The 18985-nt window shown below is 36.2% G+C and overlaps 2 protein-coding genes across 2 annotated transcripts in view; both read right to left on the bottom strand.

The window, feature by feature from the left end:
• LOC149925676 (uncharacterized) overlaps nt 1–18985 on the bottom strand; it is a 135397-nt gene that overhangs the window by 62012 nt on the left and 54400 nt on the right. The gene's annotated exons all lie outside the window — the stretch shown is intronic.
• LOC149925677 (zinc finger BED domain-containing protein 4-like) lies at nt 6962–8845 on the bottom strand. Its single transcript, XM_090161808.1, has one exon. The coding sequence runs from the start codon at nt 8843–8845 to the stop codon at nt 6962–6964; it is 1884 nt and encodes a 627-aa protein (XP_090017934.1).

The following is an 18985-nucleotide window of genomic DNA, read 5'->3' as shown; positions in this document are numbered from 1 at the left end:
CACAATAGCAAAAGTGACATAATTAACAAAAGTGTGTCAGTCGGACCTATTTCTTAATGAATGTTACGAGCGAAATACAAGTTGGGAGGGGAGAAGGGAAAGTACGCCTTGGGGAGGGAAGGAAGTTAAAACCAACAAACAACGCTTCTTAGTGTGTAACGGAGGAGCTAACAATTGTAAGTGGCTCTGGTCAAACTGTTAGTGTATTTTTGGATTTTTCGTCGTTCTGTGGAGATGCTATCGCCATCTACCTACGATATAATACCATTGACTAAAAAAAAATACCGAAAGGCAACAATAAATAGTCTTTTATGTAGTTGATCTCGAGTTGAGTATTCATTAAATCTTTAGCATACGAAAGTACAGGGATTGTCACACTTTAGGTAATTATGTCACTTTTGACAATAGCTGTATCCTAGACTCAACTAAATCCTTGTTTAAAAAATGTACACAAATTCCGTAATCCTAATTAAATTAATCAGAAAGGCGCGAGTTGAAGAGGCTTTAAACTTCGTATTCATAAGCTACTAGTTTATATCTCTTTGAGAGCAGAATGATTACCAGGTTACGTTGATGGTGTTAACTACAAGTGAAAAAGCGTTACTGATCGCAAATTTAAAAAACTGCTTTATTTTGAAAGCGTTTTAATTTGGCAATAAGACTTGGTCTCAAGAATAAATTTGAGTCGTTACCTAGAATTTACACACAGCGCCAAGTTCGTTCGCGGCGTATGTGTGAACTTCATAATCAGGTCGATAATATTGTTAGTTATTAAGGTCTTTAACATATTATGAAAATGATGAAAAACCCGCCAAACGAGTACAGCTGTTTTAAAAAGCTTTTCATAAGCGCAAGAACCGATGTGATAGAATTGCGATTTACAGTCTGCTAAAGGTAGTACCATAAGTTTATAATTATTTTCACATAAGTATGAAAGTTCCTGATCTTCCGCGTGATAAATGTTATACTGTAAGCAATTATTAGAATGACCACATATTTTTGATGGATTTCAGAGTAAATCTTTGCCTATTCGAGATAGTCAGGGAATTTTAAGAGTTTATACAAAGTTACTTATAACTATACGAAGAAGGTAAACTAAAAAAAAACTTAAGTTTTGTAAATGTTACAATAATTTAGCTAAAACCTAACCAAAATTTATAATTATCTAAGTTTATAATTTAAAAGGTAAGGTAAGCGTTCAAACATTAGGGAATTTTAATTTAAAAAATATTTTGACAATCCAGTAAATTTGAACTTACTCTAGTACAAGCTAACACACTCTATAACGCGTCTTAGAATTTTATTAAAGAGATAGTGTCAATTCAGATTAATTTAAAATTTTGTTCTTTGGATTACACGTTATGATAGATTTTTAAGTCCGGAATCAGAATATATATACATATTAGCACTTTCAATTAGTATTTAGTTTTATATTTTAATGTAAAATAATGGTATTTCAATAGCCGCCCAAAACTTTACAGATTGTTAAGTTAAAAGGAACCACGGCTATGGACTGCATTGTAAAGGATGATAAAATTGGCGAATAAGTAGATAAGTCGATAATGAAAAGGGATAATAAAGCTAAACCCTAAACAAATTTGAAGAAATTTAAAAACTTACTAATAGCTCGTACCGATAGGTCTTCGAGCGGACAAAAACGCGAAACTCGGACCAAATAGATCTTCGAGTGAATTGTTGACGTCATGAGTTTGGTCGATTTCGGCGCGCTCGAGCGGCGGGGAATTTCCAGTAGTCTTTTTCTACTATCGCGTAGAGGATTTATAAGCGCGTTTTTTTTACTTTCTTCTCGCGGACCACGCGGTTCGAGATTCTCGAATCACGACTTCACGAGGCGGCTACGTGTAAAAATATTATTTTCAAAGTAGAAATTGAAGAAAAAATCGATAACAAGGTATTGTTTATAAATTCTATCATTATTTCTTATACGTAGTCATCAGGTGTTTTTTTTCCGCCTGTTCTGGGTTTTTAGAGCAGGTTCAAAAGTGTAGCCATATGACGTCATTTTACTCCAATTCTATCTTGACGAAAAAAACGCGTTGGAGTAAGAAGGGAGTAGTTAAAGGTTAAAGGTTATTTATAAAAAGCTTGTCCGTCATGTTTTCGTGAAACGAAATTTAAGCAGACGACAAAGCTAGATTACTCCCTCTACACCTCCTTTCGAGGAGGAGTAAAAAGTGTAACCTTCGAGCTATGGAATAAGCGAACAAAATTCGGGACAGGGTACATCTTAGCCCGATAACAGGCGAATAAAACGTCTTAGGGTAAAAAGTTTACACTTTTTGTCCCCGGACAAGCGAAAAAAAACCATCTATTATAACAATATTTATATTCTACGGAAAGATGCCACCGAAGACCGTGGGCGCCACAGTGTATTGCGCAGTTCCTTCCTGCAGTAATAATAACAACAAAAATGGCTTATCTTTCCATTACTTTCCATCGAATGAGGGTCTTAAAGCGTGCGAAAGCGGGAAACTCGGATCAAAAGAAAGCGATGGGAGTAAAATTTCCTCCTGTCATCCCCTAAAAATTCTATTTCCAGCTCGCTCTAGCAAAGAGTATAAAAACTACGTAACCTAGAGATATAATGACGGTCGAAAGCAGTAAAGGAAGTTGTAGCAACCGGGGGGGAAGTCACTCAGTGAATTTGCACTTCAAATTTCGGTACCGCATGGCCACTACGGCAGTTTTAAGTGGCAATCATTTTGATTTAGTTCAACATTCTTGAAAATTCCTTAAGGAATTGGTTACCTTTAGGACTTGGCAACGTTAGAGAACAAACGCCTTATTCTTCACTTTTTGAAAATAAACACCGAAACAACGAATCCACAAATTCTAACTAAAAAAATCATGAAACAGTAACCAATTACTGTCACTTTTTTGAATTGACAGATATTAGACAATTAAATATCCAAAATGCCAAATTTAGCACCTCCGCAACACCGTAACTGCCATTTTTCTCCGGTTTTATTATTTATTGTACTAAATACTGCCGTAGTGGCGCTGCGGTACCGAAATTTGAAGTGCAAATTCACTGAGTGCCTTCCCCCCCCCCGGTTGCTACAACTTCCTTTTCTGCTTTCGACCGTCATTATATCTCTAGGTTACGTAGTTTTTATACTCTTTGGCTCTAGTAGCAGCCAATAAACATCAACCTATCTATGACGTAGACAGTATGTGATAAAAAAAAGTTACGCTATCTTTCTATTTTAAAATTTGAAATTAATCGTGAATATTTATATTTATACCAAATGTTTTATAGCGATATTTTTCTTTACTATATTTTTAAATAATTGATGAAAAAACTTCATATACGTTGAAAATACTGACACTATCTCTTTAAATAAATTTCACGTTAAGCCTTGGCAATGAAAAATAACCAGGTTTCAAAACGTGGCCTACCAAAACAATTTGGATACCAATCCTAGTGTCTGAGGAAAGATGACATAATGCAGTTGAAATGAATACATTAATGTTAAACTGGTTGATAATTACGTAAATCAGGGCTCATAAAGACCTGGAAATCCTGGAAATTCCAATTTGTTTTGTAAAAATCGGGGAAATTTATGAGGGTTCAGAAAGAATAAAATTTACAACAATAACGTTTTCTTACAAGTAACCCTGTACCTCTTCATGAAAAGATTGGTTAAGTTAGCATTGACTTGGAGAGTTACACTTGGAAATATCCACGGGAAAACCTGGAAATATCAGGGAAATCGGTTTCCCCAATAGTGGTATGAATCCTGTAAATATATTTTTGAGAATGACTTACGTTACCCATAGGGTAAAATCCATTCCAGCCAAGGTAATTTCGCGGCGTTGGAAAGTCAAAGCCAGCTTGATTTAGCGTCACCATACTAAAGATAAACATTAACTCGGAATGTTTTGGAAATCGGGTAGGGTCGTTTTCAGTTGTCAGTACATTTTAGACCATTACCGCCTTCGTACTTAATTCTTTCGGGATCGTGTATAACTTGTATGTTTTTGCTGGAGGACAGCTATGGCCATTTCCGGTCACGGAAAGTAGCGTTTTCCTCGAGAAAGCGATAAAATAACGGACAGGATCTCCGTGACCGATGTCCAGCGTGTTCTAAAATAGCCTCGAAGTTTATTTCGCCACAAAGTGTCCTGGTCGCCGCTGTTTCTTTTATTATAAGTAAAATAATAAACTTAAGTATGACCTCTCTTCGATGGAAAATGTTCTGCTAAGTTAGAGCGAAAACGAGTTTAGGTTCTCACAGAGCCGTACCAAATGGCGCCCTGGGCAAAAAAAAATGGCGCCCCCAGAACCTTAGGTAGAAATTTTTAATTTTTCAATATCAAATTTAAATGAAAATCTTTGATTTTGCGCCCCTAAAACTTTGGCGCCCTGGGCCACTACCCCGCTCGCCCTACTCAAGGGATGGTTCTGGGTTTCCAATAGTTCTTTTTATAAAATAACCTTGGCCATCTTGTTGAAATGTTGCCTCCTAGCTTCAGCTGTGGATCCGTTTTCTCTCCCACTAAAGAGTTTATGAACTCATTCTTAGGCATTGGCTGAACTATTCCAGGGAAACATTTCAACAAGTTGGGCAAGCGTAAAGACATTTTATAAAATCAACAATTCGAAAATGGCCACCATCAGAAACAAAGTGACTGTTTATAATAGTAAACAATTTATTGTTATTGATACAGTACACACCTGATGATCTAACCGAACTGTAACGAAACTATAGTGGTGTCCTACAATAATTTTTAAATAAATATTTTTACATTTTACTATGCGGTAGTGGTTTTTAGTTCTTATTTAATCTATTGTTATTTTGCTAAAGTAAACGTTATTTTTAAGTGTTGAAAGGTTTTCAATTTTCAATAATAGTCTGGAGTGTCACACTTAAGCTTATGACGTTACTTACTGTACTTTTCGTGGACGAAGGATTCGTGCGCTATAATAGGCTTTCTTCACCGCAGAAACAATTTAGCGTCTGGAACTCGCTACTGCTATTTTTATACTTGATGGAACACGGGAAATAACGAGGTATGTCGGACGTGAAGGGAAAGAACCGTTTCCGTTCTGTAAAAGGGTAGCAATTAGGGACAAGTAACGTTATCTCTAATTGGCCACGGCGTGCGACTATTATAGAAGCGAAAGGGTATTTAGGAAACCCAGCAAAGTAACTTGTGGCTTGGCCCTTCTTAAAGGGCTTCGACAGCTACGCTCTCAATTTTAGTCGACTGAATTTAATCGAGGACGCGATTACTGCGGAATTACTATATTTTTATGAATCGTGTACTTTTTGAAATATAAAAAATATGGCCGAACGACGTCGAGAAAATACGGGCATTCAGGCAAAACGGGTTTAATTTCTAGTCAAATTTAAAGATAATTCATAAATAATACAAAATCTAGTTGTAAATTGAGTTTCTGCAATAAAATAATTAGCGATTTGACCTGTATGTAATTGTAATTTTATTATTTCTGGCTATTTCGTTCTCAATTTATCGTTAAGACTTGGATGCTTTTGTATATATACGTATTTTGCTTTTCGAAGGGAGAAAGTGGTGGAAAAGCCGGTGTAATGGTTAAGGACGCGCGCTATGAAGTCAACGGGCGTGCGTTTAAGTCTCGCTTCCTCAAATATGTTTTTTAATAGAAGTAGAAGGAAAGTAAGGGTATGGCATCGATCCCAGGTTCAGGTTTAGGTTCGGGATCGAGATCCGGGATTTAAGGGGTGAAATGGGGGTAAAATCATCGAAAAGTCAATGTATTTCTGATATTTCTCGCGACAATTTGTTTTTTCGTATATCAACATATTGTGTCCAGGCCAGCTTGTTCATTTATCTCTGCTTATCGCGAAAGACACTTGAACGTATATCTTATCAAGTTTTATCGTACGGAATAAGTTGAAATGATGTAAAAATTGATAACCTAGGCGGCGCGCGCGCGGATTACCCGGGGACGCGGTTAATTTGAATTTAAAACATGGAGTGTTTTGACGTCATGGAATATTCGTTATTAAAGTAGAATGGAAATTAATTTTAAACTCCATTTAATGTCATTAAGTGTCTATTTTAATCAATAAGATAGAATCGTTAAGTACTTTGCGGGAGTGTTTTGACGTCATGGAATATTCGTTGTTAAAGTAACGTAGAATGGAATTTTTTTTAAACTTCATTTTAATATCATTGTAGTACTTAAATATGTTTGGCACTTGAACCTATATCACGAGAATTTCTTTAAACGAATATCTCAAGTTTTAGTATGAAAAACGTATCGTTCTCAAATGATACTTGAATATACTATAAAAGGGGTTGTATAGGCTTGTGGGAGGTCATTCCACGGTAGGGCCCCGCGAATCTTCGATTTACTATTCCACTTCGAATATTTTCGCGAATAATTCGATTCGATTCGAAGATTAAAGCTATTACGAAGATTCGACATTTGTTTTATCATTTCCGAATATAGAATCGAATCAATTTGATTCGGAGTAGTCGAATTGAATAGCGAATCTAGTTCGATTCGGGAATTTAGTACGAAGCGAATATTCGCTTCGAAAACCCGAATAATTAAGAGTCGAATCGAATCGAACCCGATTAAATATTTGATTTTACTACGCAGCTATTACGACTTCAAACGAGAGGTGTGTTTTTTTAAAGCAAATGGCGGCTTTTTTCCGGGTTAAAGTAAATATTACTCGTTGGTTTTTTGTCGTCTCCTAAGGTTTTCCATTTTTTGCCGTTGGCGACTTTTGATTTTAGATATACACGGCGCTACGAGCGCGCGTGTTTAGTGGTTTTTGTCAAGAATTGTAGGGGTCATCGTTTAAGGTTGCTTTGGAGGTAATATTCCCTCTCATAAAGAAATAATCGGTTTTAATAATTTTAAGTAATCGAATCAAATTGTTTTATTTATTGTTAATATCTCATTACAATAGAAAAAATTGAAAGTATTTGTAATATAAAGTTAAATTTTGTTATGTAACAACAACTCTTGATTTTTTCGCGCCCAAATGAGTGTTTCAGCATTGTAGTTGGAAAGAGAATATCGAAGATCGGTGATTACTTGAGAGCCCACAGAGTTTACCCTTTCTGCTGCACAATTGGTAGCTTGAATAGCCAATAATTGGCGAGCGGCTTTGGATAGTAGAGGATAAATGTGACATTTGTGTTTCCAGTAGTAAAGTGGGTCGCCACCGCGATCAAACACAGGTTCCTTGACGTAGTCTTCAATCTCATTATGTAATTGTTTTGAAGAATCATTTTGCTTCGTCGATATGTTTTGTTGACTTCCATGAACTTTATGGAATAAGGCGTCTAGTAATGATCGATCCGCAGTGATATTTTCACCAGTGTCGCTGTTCGGCAACTCGATATCTTGACCTGAAATTTCAGGTGATTGTAATATATTACCATTGTCTTCGTTGTTCCCAACAAGGTCGTTCAAGTGACGTTTTACATCCACAGTTTGCAGGTCGGAAAATAAAGAGTTTTTAAATCGTGGGTCTACAAATGTCGCGGCAAGCAAGTGCTCGTTAGTTAGATCGAAACGGTCGTTTAACTGCTTCAACATTTCGTCCCTGAAGGTTTTAACTCCTTTGGCCGATGCTTTTTTTACTTCATCTTTCAGAGTGGTTATTAGCGGAATAATTAAACTGACCGTGACCGATGTGTCGGCGCTGAAAATTGTCGTCGCTTCCGCCATTATCTTTAGAATTGGCAAAGACGATTCCAAAGTGTCTTTCAATTGTTGAGTTAAAGCCGATGGTGGACTCTTTGCGCAGTTTTTCTTTTCCGTACATTCCACAAGCGCTAGAGATACAGCAACTTCATTTTCCTTCAACCAAAGTAGTAGATTGTACGTACTATTGAATCTAGTTACCACGTCTAGTGGGGGCGAAGATTCCGCCAATTCGATGTCAACTTGATGCTTGATTAGTGATCTTGCGCCTACTGTAGATGAGTGAAAGAAAGCACCAATTCGATGAGCATGCTTAATCAAATGTTTTATCATTATTTGAACAGCCAACGCCCCGTTAATCGAAAGTTGTAGTTTGTGAGCGACACAACCTAGCCATTTTACTCCCAAAAGTCTAGCAGTACAAGGCATGGAGTTAGTCGTGTCTGTTGTAGCGTAAAAAACTTGAGACAAGGGTATATTGTAGAGGTCAAGTTGTTTCCTTATAATATTTTCCGTAGCCGCCGAAGTATGGTCTGCGTCGCGAATTTCTAAGTTTGACACTGATAGGCATTTGGAGTACAATGACCAATCCTGCTCGCATATGTAATGACCAGTAATTACCAAATAGTTACTGCCGTTTTTGCTTTTCCAGTGATCGAAAGTTATAGATATGCGTGAAATATCAACATGACTTTTCAGCGTTAACTGCAGTTTCTTTTCCAGGTCCATTCTCATGTCCTCTAGTCTTCGAGACAGGGTTGTAGGATGTGGGGGACTGTAATGGTTGTTAGTTAGTTCGGCACACAATTGTTTAAAACCGGAACCAGCGACAGCTTCAAAAGGTCTACCGTCAGCGACGACGTAGTTCAGAACGGCTTTATCATATTTTTCTTTGTGTTCAAGTGGCAATGTCTTGGTTTTCTTTCTCTGCATTTCACTTGAAGTTGAAGGTAGACACAGTGGACGTTTTTCTGGATATTTTGCCAATGGCGAAACGTCTTTTTTAGCCGATTCTTTTTTCGCTTCCTTGTATTGCTCTGGGTGTTTTCTTAACAAATGGCTCCATAAATGAGATGTTGTCCCACTAGATTGGGACGATAACGTCTGTTGACAAGACTTACAACGATGCTCATTACCACTTTGAATAAAATATATCTTCACTGTCGACATAATTACGAGTGATATAGCTATAGCCTTACAATTGTGTTACGCGATTCACAATTTCAATGGCGACTTGCCAGCATTAAAAAAATCATTTTTAATTGAGGTTTTTTCATAAACCGGTAGGTTGCGACCTACAAAATAAATTTGTATTTTGTGGGGGTTGTAAAGACTCAAATGATAAACTTGGCAGTTAAAAAGAAGACTCTGAAACAGTAAACATTACTCTAGTATATTTTTTTTAAATCAATAAATGACGTAAGCACGTTTGATAAGATTCGATTCGATTCGTTACCGAATTATTGGATGATTCGATTCGCGCTTCGAAATTCACTGCCGGTTCGAAATTCAATTCGAAGAAAACATTTCGTAGCTCGAGGATTCGATTCGTATTCGATTATTCCGAATTCATAAATATTCGATTCGGGTACTTTTTACATTCGATTCAATATTCGATTCGATATTCGTAATTTTCGAATAGGACCGATTCGCAGGGCCCTATTCCACGGTTAACTATATTCAATATGCCTAAAGCTCAGTATACGTGTCCTACGTGCCTGAAAAGTTTCGCTACCAAGTCCCCCTTAAATCGGCATGTTAGAGAAGTACACGGTGATAGACATAAGTTTGTCTGTGAAGTATGTGGTAAGACTGTTGCTAGATTGGAAAATTTCAAGAGTCATCAACGAACTCATGACTTGAACGCACCCGGCCCTTCCGAACTCATGGACCTGTCTCGCACACCGTCGCCAATGCAACGTTCGCCATCACCAACCCGTCCACCTTCACCTAGTCTGCTTCAAGACATTCAACTGGAATCTACCCGTACACAGCCATCTACATCAGCTTTACCCGACAACCCAACACCATCACCTGTTCCTGCCTCATCAATACTTGATGAAACACCACCAGCATCCCCAAGTATGGTCCAGGCCTTGAATGATACGTTAGCAGCTATCCGTTACAATGCTGAAGACTATGATATTGATGCGGGGATGTTTATCGGACGTTACCGAGCCGCTTTCAGTAAATTTCTAATGGAAAGACTCACCAGTAAACGTGGAATTAAATGGTTCTTACTCGTAAGATCTGTTTATAGGAGACCTTTAGGGGGTGCGGAACAAAGAGCGGAAGTACGACCCTATTTCCGGAGCACTATGCAAACAACATTAACGCCCGACGTCATTGAAAGCCAGCTGAATGACTGCATTGAAACAATACAGTCAGCAGCGGAAAACTTTGAAGCGACAGGTATGTACTAAAATTTATAAGTTATATTTTGAACTAAAACATTATATTTTTGATAGGATCGGGTTGGGTAATTGACCGTATTCTGTATGTAGAATTAAATGTAGCATCTTACCAACCGTTGCGGGGGTCATCGTATATGGAACTACCTGAAAAACTATCTCAACGTCACGCGATTCTTAATATTAGAAACGAAAATGATGAGAAATGTTTTCTCTGGTCCATTCTCGCTAAACTTCACCCAGTTCCTAAGATTCAAAACGCTAATCGTGTTTCCAAATATACACCTTATGAAAATGAACTTGATACCAGTGATATATCTTTTCCTTTCAAATTAAACGCTACGGAACTTAAAAAATTTGAATTAATGAATAATTTATCAATATCTGTGTTCGGCTTTTCGGGAGACATATTCCCCCTTTACGTAAGCGCTAACAAGTGTGGTAAGGAAAGGGAGGTTGATTTGCTATACATCACCGATGAAACTAAAGATATTGACGATGGGAATAGACATTACTGTCTTATACGAGACCTAGGAAAACTGCTACAGCATCTAACGAAAAACAGAAGCACAAGTTATTATTGCAGGTAATTTAGTTTCCAATATATTAGTTTGCAATCTACTAATTATTTTCTGTATTAGAATGTGTCTTCACCGATTCAGTGGAAACAACGCGGAACAGCGACGTGATGCGCATATCGAAGAATGCGCCACCCACGGCGTCCAAAAAACAGTTTTCCCTACCAAGAAGAAGACGCTTTATTTTGATAAATATGAGTGGACGGAAAAAGTAAAAATAAAAATTATTTAATTTAACTCTTAATGAAATGAAATTATTAGGTGCAGTATGTATTTTACGCCGATTTTGAAGCAGTCCTACCTAGAGTTCAAGGATGTGATCTAGATCCCGATTTAAATACCAGCAAAGTAAACATGCATATCAGTTGCGCGTATTCGTGGGTGCTTGTCGGACCTAACGGTAAGTTATTTGGCAAAATTCCCTTTTAGATATATTATAAGAGAATACTTATAGGTGTACCTGTTCGAACCGATTGCTATCGAGGACAAGATGCAACCCGAAGATTTTTGGAGTCTATTCTGGAATTAGAGACTGAGTTGATGGAACTCATTGAGACAAATGTACCAATGATTATTACCCCGGAGGAGGAGGAACAGTTTCAAGCTGCTACGCTTTGCTACATTTGTCAGAAGCAGCTAAATCAGGGAAATATGCCCGCTGTTCGAGATCATTGTCATTTCACTGGCAAATATAGGGGGCCAGCGCATAACCTCTGTAATCTTCAAAAGAAAGTTCCAGAATTTATTCCCATTTTCCTTCATAACCTTAGCAGGTAAATTTATTAATTTAATTAACCAGGAATAATAATAATAATAATAATAATAATAATAATAATAATAATACATCTTCATAGATACGATTTACATCTTATATGTCAGGAGATTGGTCATTTTAAGGAACAGACTCTTGACTGTATTCCTTCCACTAGTGAAAATTATATTTCGCTGAAACTAGGTAAAATATATTTAATTATGAATCTAGCCTTAACATTAATTTATTATTATTATTTTTAGGGAGATTTCGGTTTTTAGACTCTTATCGATTTCTAAGTGATAGCCTCGATGCTCTAGTATCTAATCTCGTTTTGGAAGGAGCCAGTAAATTTCAGATTGTTAAGAAATATTTTGAAAGTGATAAAGTTGAACTCCTCCTGCGGAAGGGGGTCTACCCGTACGAGTATATGGACGATGAAAAGAAATTTGACGAGACGATGCTGCCATCTAGAGAAGCGTTTTTCAGTTCATTGAAAAATCAAAATATTTTAGAATCCGATTATTTTCACGCCCAAAATGTTTGGACAGCGTTTAATATTCAAACATTAGGTAAAATTACTATAGTATAAATATTTCAAATCTCTTAACCTCGGTTTTCGTAGGGGAATACACCGACCTCTATGTGAAAAGCGATGCATTGCTCTTAGCCGACGTTTTTGAAAATTTCAGAACATTATCTATAACTCATTATAAATTAGATCCCGCTCACGCTTACACCGCACCAGGTTTAGCCTGGCAAGCAGCTTTGAAGATGACCGATGTTCGCCTCGATCTCATACTTGATATAGATCAACACTTATTTATTGAAAAGGGTAACGCTTTTTGTGATATTTTAAATATTATTGTATTTACATTGAATTTTTAGGAATTCGAGGCGGTGTTTCAATGATCTCAACTCGTTATTCTGAAGCGAATAACAAATATATGCCCGACACATATGATTCGTCTAAAGAGAGCAGTTATATATGCTATTTAGGTAATTTACATTTTTTTTTTTTTTTAATTATATTAATTAACTTAATTTAACTTAATTGAAGATGCTAATAATTTGTACGGTGCTGTTATGTGTGAACCACTACCGCTAGGCGACTTCCAGTGGGTTCAGGAGAATGATTTGCAAACACTCTGAAAATATTCTGAGTATTCCCAATAACGTTGAAAACGGATACATTTTAGAGGTAAATAACAAGTGTTATAATTATTGAATTATATTTTTAAAGAATTGTTTCCTTTGCAGGTGGATCTTGAATATCCTCCAGAGTTGCATGACTTACATAACGATCTCCCAGTAGCGGCGGAATCTAAAGTTATTACACATGATATGCTATCTCCATACTCTAAAGATCTCTTAGGAAAATTAAATATTAAGGAGAATCAAAGTCTACCAAAACTTCTTCCTAATTTAAATAATAAAGAGAAATACATAGTACATTACCGCAATTTAAAATATTATGTAGAATTAGGTTTGAAAATAACCAAGGTTCATCGAGCTCTAACCTTCACTCAAGGAAAATGGTTAGAAAAATATGTTAGATTCAACACTGAACAGAGGAAATTATCCAAGAGTTCATTTGAAAAGAATTTCTGGAAACTAATGGTTAACTCTGTTTTCGGGTAAATCAATTTAAATAATTTATTGCTGTTTTTTCCCTTACTTCATTTAATTCTTTAGAAAAACAATGGAAAATTTACGGAAGCATATAAATTTCGAGTTGATTCATAAACCAGAAAGAATGTTAAAAGTTACAAGTTCCCCGCAGTTTGAACACTTTACCATCTTTAATGAAGAGTTAGCCGGCGCTCATAAGAAGAGAGCTAAAATTGTTCTTAACCGGCCTATATTTACCGGATTCACCATTCTAGATTTATCCAAGGAGCTCATGTATCGGTTCCATTATGGATTCATAAAACATACGTACGGGGACAAAGCATCACTATTATTTACAGACACTGGTAATTTAATTTAATATGCATTTTTTATTTAAATAGTACTAATATATAAAATATTTACAGACAGTTTAACGTACAACATTAAGACGGATGATGTTTATAAAGACTTTGAAGTTCATAAAAACCGCTTTGACTTCTCTGATTATCCACCTTCGCATTTCCTTCATTCTAATCAGAATAAAAAAGCTCTCGGTTATTTTAAAGACGAGACAAATTCGCAGTTAATTCAAAGCTTTGTAGGACTTCGTCCAAAGCTTTATTCTATTAAATTGTACGGGGAGTCTAAGACCGCTGAAGAGATAGAAAAGGAGTTGCGATTGGGGAAATCTTTAGAGTCAATTTTAAACCATAAAAAGGTTTGTAAGGGCGTTGCCATGAACGTTATTAGAAACGTCATCCGCCACGAAGACTATGAACGTTGTCTTTTTAATCAAGAAACCATGTCAGCCGAGATGATGCGTATAGCTAGTTTCAAGCATGAACTATTTACTTTAAATACTAGAAAACTTTGTTTATCACCAAATGATGATAAGAGATACATTCTACCCTGCGGGGTTCGTACATTAGCGCACGGTCATAAAGATATTGAAAAATTATAATGAATGCTTGTATTTATGTATATATAAAAAAAAACTGCTATTACTATAAATTGTAAAAAAATTATTTTATTGGATACATTTTACACATAAACTCTTTAATCATTTTATCGTTTACATATTTATCTTTCTTAAACCTAGACACAATGTTATACATTTCTATTCCTTTACACCTGTTTATAGCAAAATAGATACAGAATGCTCCACACGTATTACTAGAATTACTCTGTAATTGATTAGAATTAAAAGTTACAGTTTTACTGTTTCGTTCAATAAAGTCATTAAATTTAAAATAATCTGGCGGGTTTCCAAAGGAATCCATGAATTCACAATTTTTATGTTTAGAAAAATATATTAGAACCCAGTGTTCTCCAGGTTCAGCACTCGTATCGGTATTTACAATAAATAGAGAAGGGAATATTTTTACGTATTTAGGTAGCTTGTCAGCCGCGAACACGCCTTGAAATATACTTTTAGTACTTAAATCTTTTTCAAGAATTTTAGTTATCTGTAGCGAATCCATTAATTACTGTAATCGAAAATCACGGTTCGATTTTTATCAATTTCAATCAAATTTTGAAACTCAGCGTAAATTAGAATGGAAATCGTCTCCGGTAACGGTTTTGCAAATTTTAATTCTAATCTCAGGTTACTGTTTTTTACAAGATGCAAGTGATTAGCGTTGTTATTAAGATCCGAGGTTAAATTGTACGCGAATAAACAATTTCCGTTAGGGTAATCTTCCCGACTTATCTGATTCCCTTCATCTACGTTCCACTGATTAGTTTGAATGAAAAGATTGCAATACGCTTGAATATATAGATTTTCCTCAAAGTTTAGAGATAACGCCTTATGAGGGACGCTGCTACCGTCAATGTACAATCCAATGCTTGATAAATCGAAATGTTGAAAGTTGTACGGGGATTTTTTCAAATCTCCTAGAAACGCTTTTTGTTCCACAAACCCGATAACAACTTTCTTGGGTGCTTGTCCGGTAAATAAATGATCTTGCACACTAGCCATAAGACCAGCGGGTATAGAAAATGAGGTGCACTCCGAACGAGTTACAGGATATTTAGCGGTTCCATATTGTAACGCCTTGGCTTGAGCGAGCGATAGTTCCGGTATCACTTTAACTTTCCTCAGATAAAGGGAAGCTGATAAAATCTCCACTTTACATTTTACGTCGGAATGAACGCAAAAAGCTGCTCTATTTTTGTCGAATTTAAATTTCAAATCAACCATATTTAATAAAAAGCGTGGTTGTTGACATAAATCAGTATGGACTACGCCTAACAAGTCAATCGCCCCTTTTTGCGCTAAACTCGCTCGTTTAGAGAAACCATCGTTATCGAAAAATGAATCGAACTTTCCAGGCGTATCCCGATAGAAAAGTGAACTCGTTAAATAACTTTTTTTCGCAGAATCTCCGAACGTTAATAAAGTTTGTATCATACTTTTATAAGCGTAATTTTGACTGGAAGGTGTTACTGATCTTTCATTAAGAAATACGTGGACGTCGCTAAAAAGCGAATGAAGAAACAAATTCTCGGGGGCGATATTGTCGGCTGGAGTTCCGGCGGCCCCACCCGCAACACCTGGAACCGCGGGTTGCGGTAGTTGACCATTATCTTTAGTTACCTTAACTCGAACGTGCAGCAAAGTTTGTGAAAGGTCTATATACGTTTCAGAGTTACCGTTGATAGAAAATGTAATTGATGCGTTATCAACTATATTTGATATTGGATTATACTCAACCCATTCTCCACCAATAATCGAAGATTGTGTCATAGGTACTTGAAACAAATCTAGCTCGGAATTTATACACTCAACTGAGTGCGGGTGTAAAAGGGACATTATGAGAATATATCGGAACGTTTAGGGAACCGTCCTTTCGCTATCCTGCCTGCTGTTGAAATGGCGCTTTTCGACTGAGTTCGTTTCCTTTTATTTCCGGAACCCGTCATTCTTTTAATATGATCCGTAGCTGAAGATGTTAGTCTCATGGCTTCATCAGCTGCTGAAGCTAAAGTTTCCCTTCCAGCGTTAATAGAATGCGATTTAAGCGCTGTTTTAATTGGGACTCCGCTAACAACATCGGTCGCTACTTTCGCTCCGGTACTTAAAAGTTTTTTTCCCAAGTAAGTAGCGCCTTTCTTCAGTAAAGGTACCGCGAATCTAAACGCTGAAGATAATATATTTCCTAGTCCATGTCCTCTTTGCACGGCTAAACCTCTATATACAGGTATTCCACCGAAACCAACCTGGTTTAAATAGTAACTTTCATAATCAGTTCTTGAAGGTGAATATTCAGACCTCATGATGTTAACTGTTCGCTCTCTTAAGCTAGAATGAAGGTGTGTCCTGAATGATTAAAGGTTTATAGTGAAGTCCACATTTTACGGGGTTTAAAATGTAATACAACGTGAGCTTTTCCACTATGAAACTGTATTGGCTCACCTAAATCGTCTGTTATATTAATCTCTATAGTCTTAATATTATTACACACGACTGGTAGGTAATGAGGTTGTGAAAATATTTTTGTAGTTGTTTTCCCATTAGACTCGGCTTTCTCTTCGACGCTTATGATTCTTAATAGAGGTGCTAAACTATCCCCAACAACGCTATTTTCAACCAGATCAGAATAAACGAATAAGGAATGTAACCCAGCGTTCATATCAACTGGGTAGGGGGTTATCATTGAATTTAAAATGGTGAAATCATTATCTCTTCTATCCTTAAAACCTAGTAAAATCGATAGATCGGGGCCAATTACAGCTCTGATTTTCGGTTGCAATTTAACTTTAATTCGATTAGAATAATTTAAATAGGCGAATGTAACTTGTTCTTCTTCTTGGTTGTGGACGTTCATAACATGTAATAGTTCTTCCGGAGTTTTATAAAAACCCGCGGGAACTTCAATTATTTTATCATATTCGAGAGGGTCTTTAACTAGAGGGTTATCAGTCATTTTATCATATTCGAGAGGGTCTTTAATAACCAATAGATTAGGTTTTCGAACGTTATGCCATGTCCGAGGATAGCTTATTTCCGCTAACCCAACTTCGTACTGTTCCTCAAATCTTAACGGTTCAGCTAAATACGTTCGAAATTTACCAACGCTATTATCTTGGTAATATAATGACGAGGAATCTGAAGGTAGCGTTACGTAAAAACTCATTTTAAATCCACTTCTTGTATCCAAGAATTAAATGTAGGGTCGTAATCTTGCCACTTGACATACAGTTCTACGCGGCCGTCCGATTTTTTCCTCTTTTTTATTACTTTTTCGATTATGAAGTAACAGTCTTTTAAATCTCGACCAACAATCTGAACCTCTTCTCGATAGAATACTCCTAAAATGGGGTTAGAATTTAAATCCATCAGCTTATATACAGGTGGGTCACGTGGTAGTCTCTCAGCTATTTTAAACAATTCTGTAGTAAAATTCGGGTTATATTTCTTATCGAAAATTGATAAATTTCTACTTATTCTACAAATATCTCCAATTTCAAACGCGTATGTTAACGGAGGAGAAAAATTTACCGAACCGTAAAGATTTTTCCATATTTTAGCAGAGTTATCTAGAGTAACTTCCGCGGGTTTACATTTAATTGATCTGTGATAACTATTGTTATAAGCGTTTATAATATCATCTAAAACGTCGATATATTTAAGGGTGTTATTCTGCGTGAAATAGCGATATAAACGAGATTTAAAACTTCTAATGAATCTTTCAATAATGGACGCTTTCATTTCTGATCGGGTAGCGAAAAATTTAATGTTCCTTCGTTGTAATTCACTCTGCACTTCTTGACAGACAAATTCGTTTCCATGATCACTTTGAATTCTTTTCGGTTGACGGCCTTTTTCAAAAACGTTACGTAACGCTTCTAAAATTGTTACACCTTTCTTATTTTTAACCGCTACAGCCATAGCGTATTTGCTAAATATGTCGATAATACATAATACGTAGCGGGATCCTGAATTATATTTAGACAGCTTCTGAAAATCTGCCAAGTCCGCTTGCCACTGTTCGTCAATTCCATAAACAATAGTTCGATTTCGTTTGAATCGTCTTCTAGCAGGTTTATGCAGCGTATATGTATCCTGCTTTATTAGAAATTGTTTTACTTTTTCCAATGAAACCTTTAAACCTTTATGTCGAGCTGAATTATAGAGCGCTCGAACTCCAGCGAATGACCCTGGGTCTGCGGGGTTAGTATAGATCTGCTCAAGTTCTTTCTCCATATTGGGTAATATTTTGATGTAATGGCATGTAACGCCAAAAAAGGAAATTAAATAATTCTAATATTATAATAACTATGATAATTAATACAGCTGTGATAATTTTCGGTGATTTTGAAAATGATTGTGATAAATAGGCTAAAAGTCCTAAAGAGACCGTTTCTGTACAACCTTCCATTGTAGGCTTATACTATGAAATGAGAACAAAATTATCAGGTTAATATATTTTATTTAGTATGTATCCAAGGTCTTAGAGGACTAGGTGAAGATGATGATAACATTGAACTACTTGGTGGTGTATGAAATACAGCGAATGTTTTTAACAGTGTCAATCTTACAGGATTTTTAATTAAACGTTTTGAAATATTTGACTTATGAATGCCCTCGTAAAACTCAGTAACTCCTATAGGATCAATCACTGTTCCAGGTGTTTTTCTCACAGCGTCATACAAAAGATCGATTATATTAGATCCTCCAATCACTTGTCCTCGAATAGAAAGCTCTCCTGAGTTAGTCCATCTAATATATCTCGGATCTTCCGTAGTCGCTCGGTATAATGAAATTGCATCACTAACATAAGTTGCAGGTAGAGAATAAGATATTTGCGCGAACCAAGTTTTAGGTCGTTCAGAGTTTTCAATAACGGGAGAGATTTGCTCTTTACGTACGTAAGTTAACCGTCGTTGGAGAGTTTGATTGTATAATGCTAATTTCTCTGATTCGTTTAAATCTGGATTATCTAGAATAGATTTC

This window comes from Leiobunum rupestre, chromosome 10 (assembly GCF_980474605.1).
Source record: "Leiobunum rupestre chromosome 10, qqLeiRupe1.1.hap1, whole genome shotgun sequence".
In the NCBI taxonomy this organism is placed as follows: domain Eukaryota; kingdom Metazoa; phylum Arthropoda; class Arachnida; order Opiliones; family Sclerosomatidae; genus Leiobunum; species Leiobunum rupestre.
This window is presented reverse-complemented; position numbering and strand designations above follow the sequence as displayed.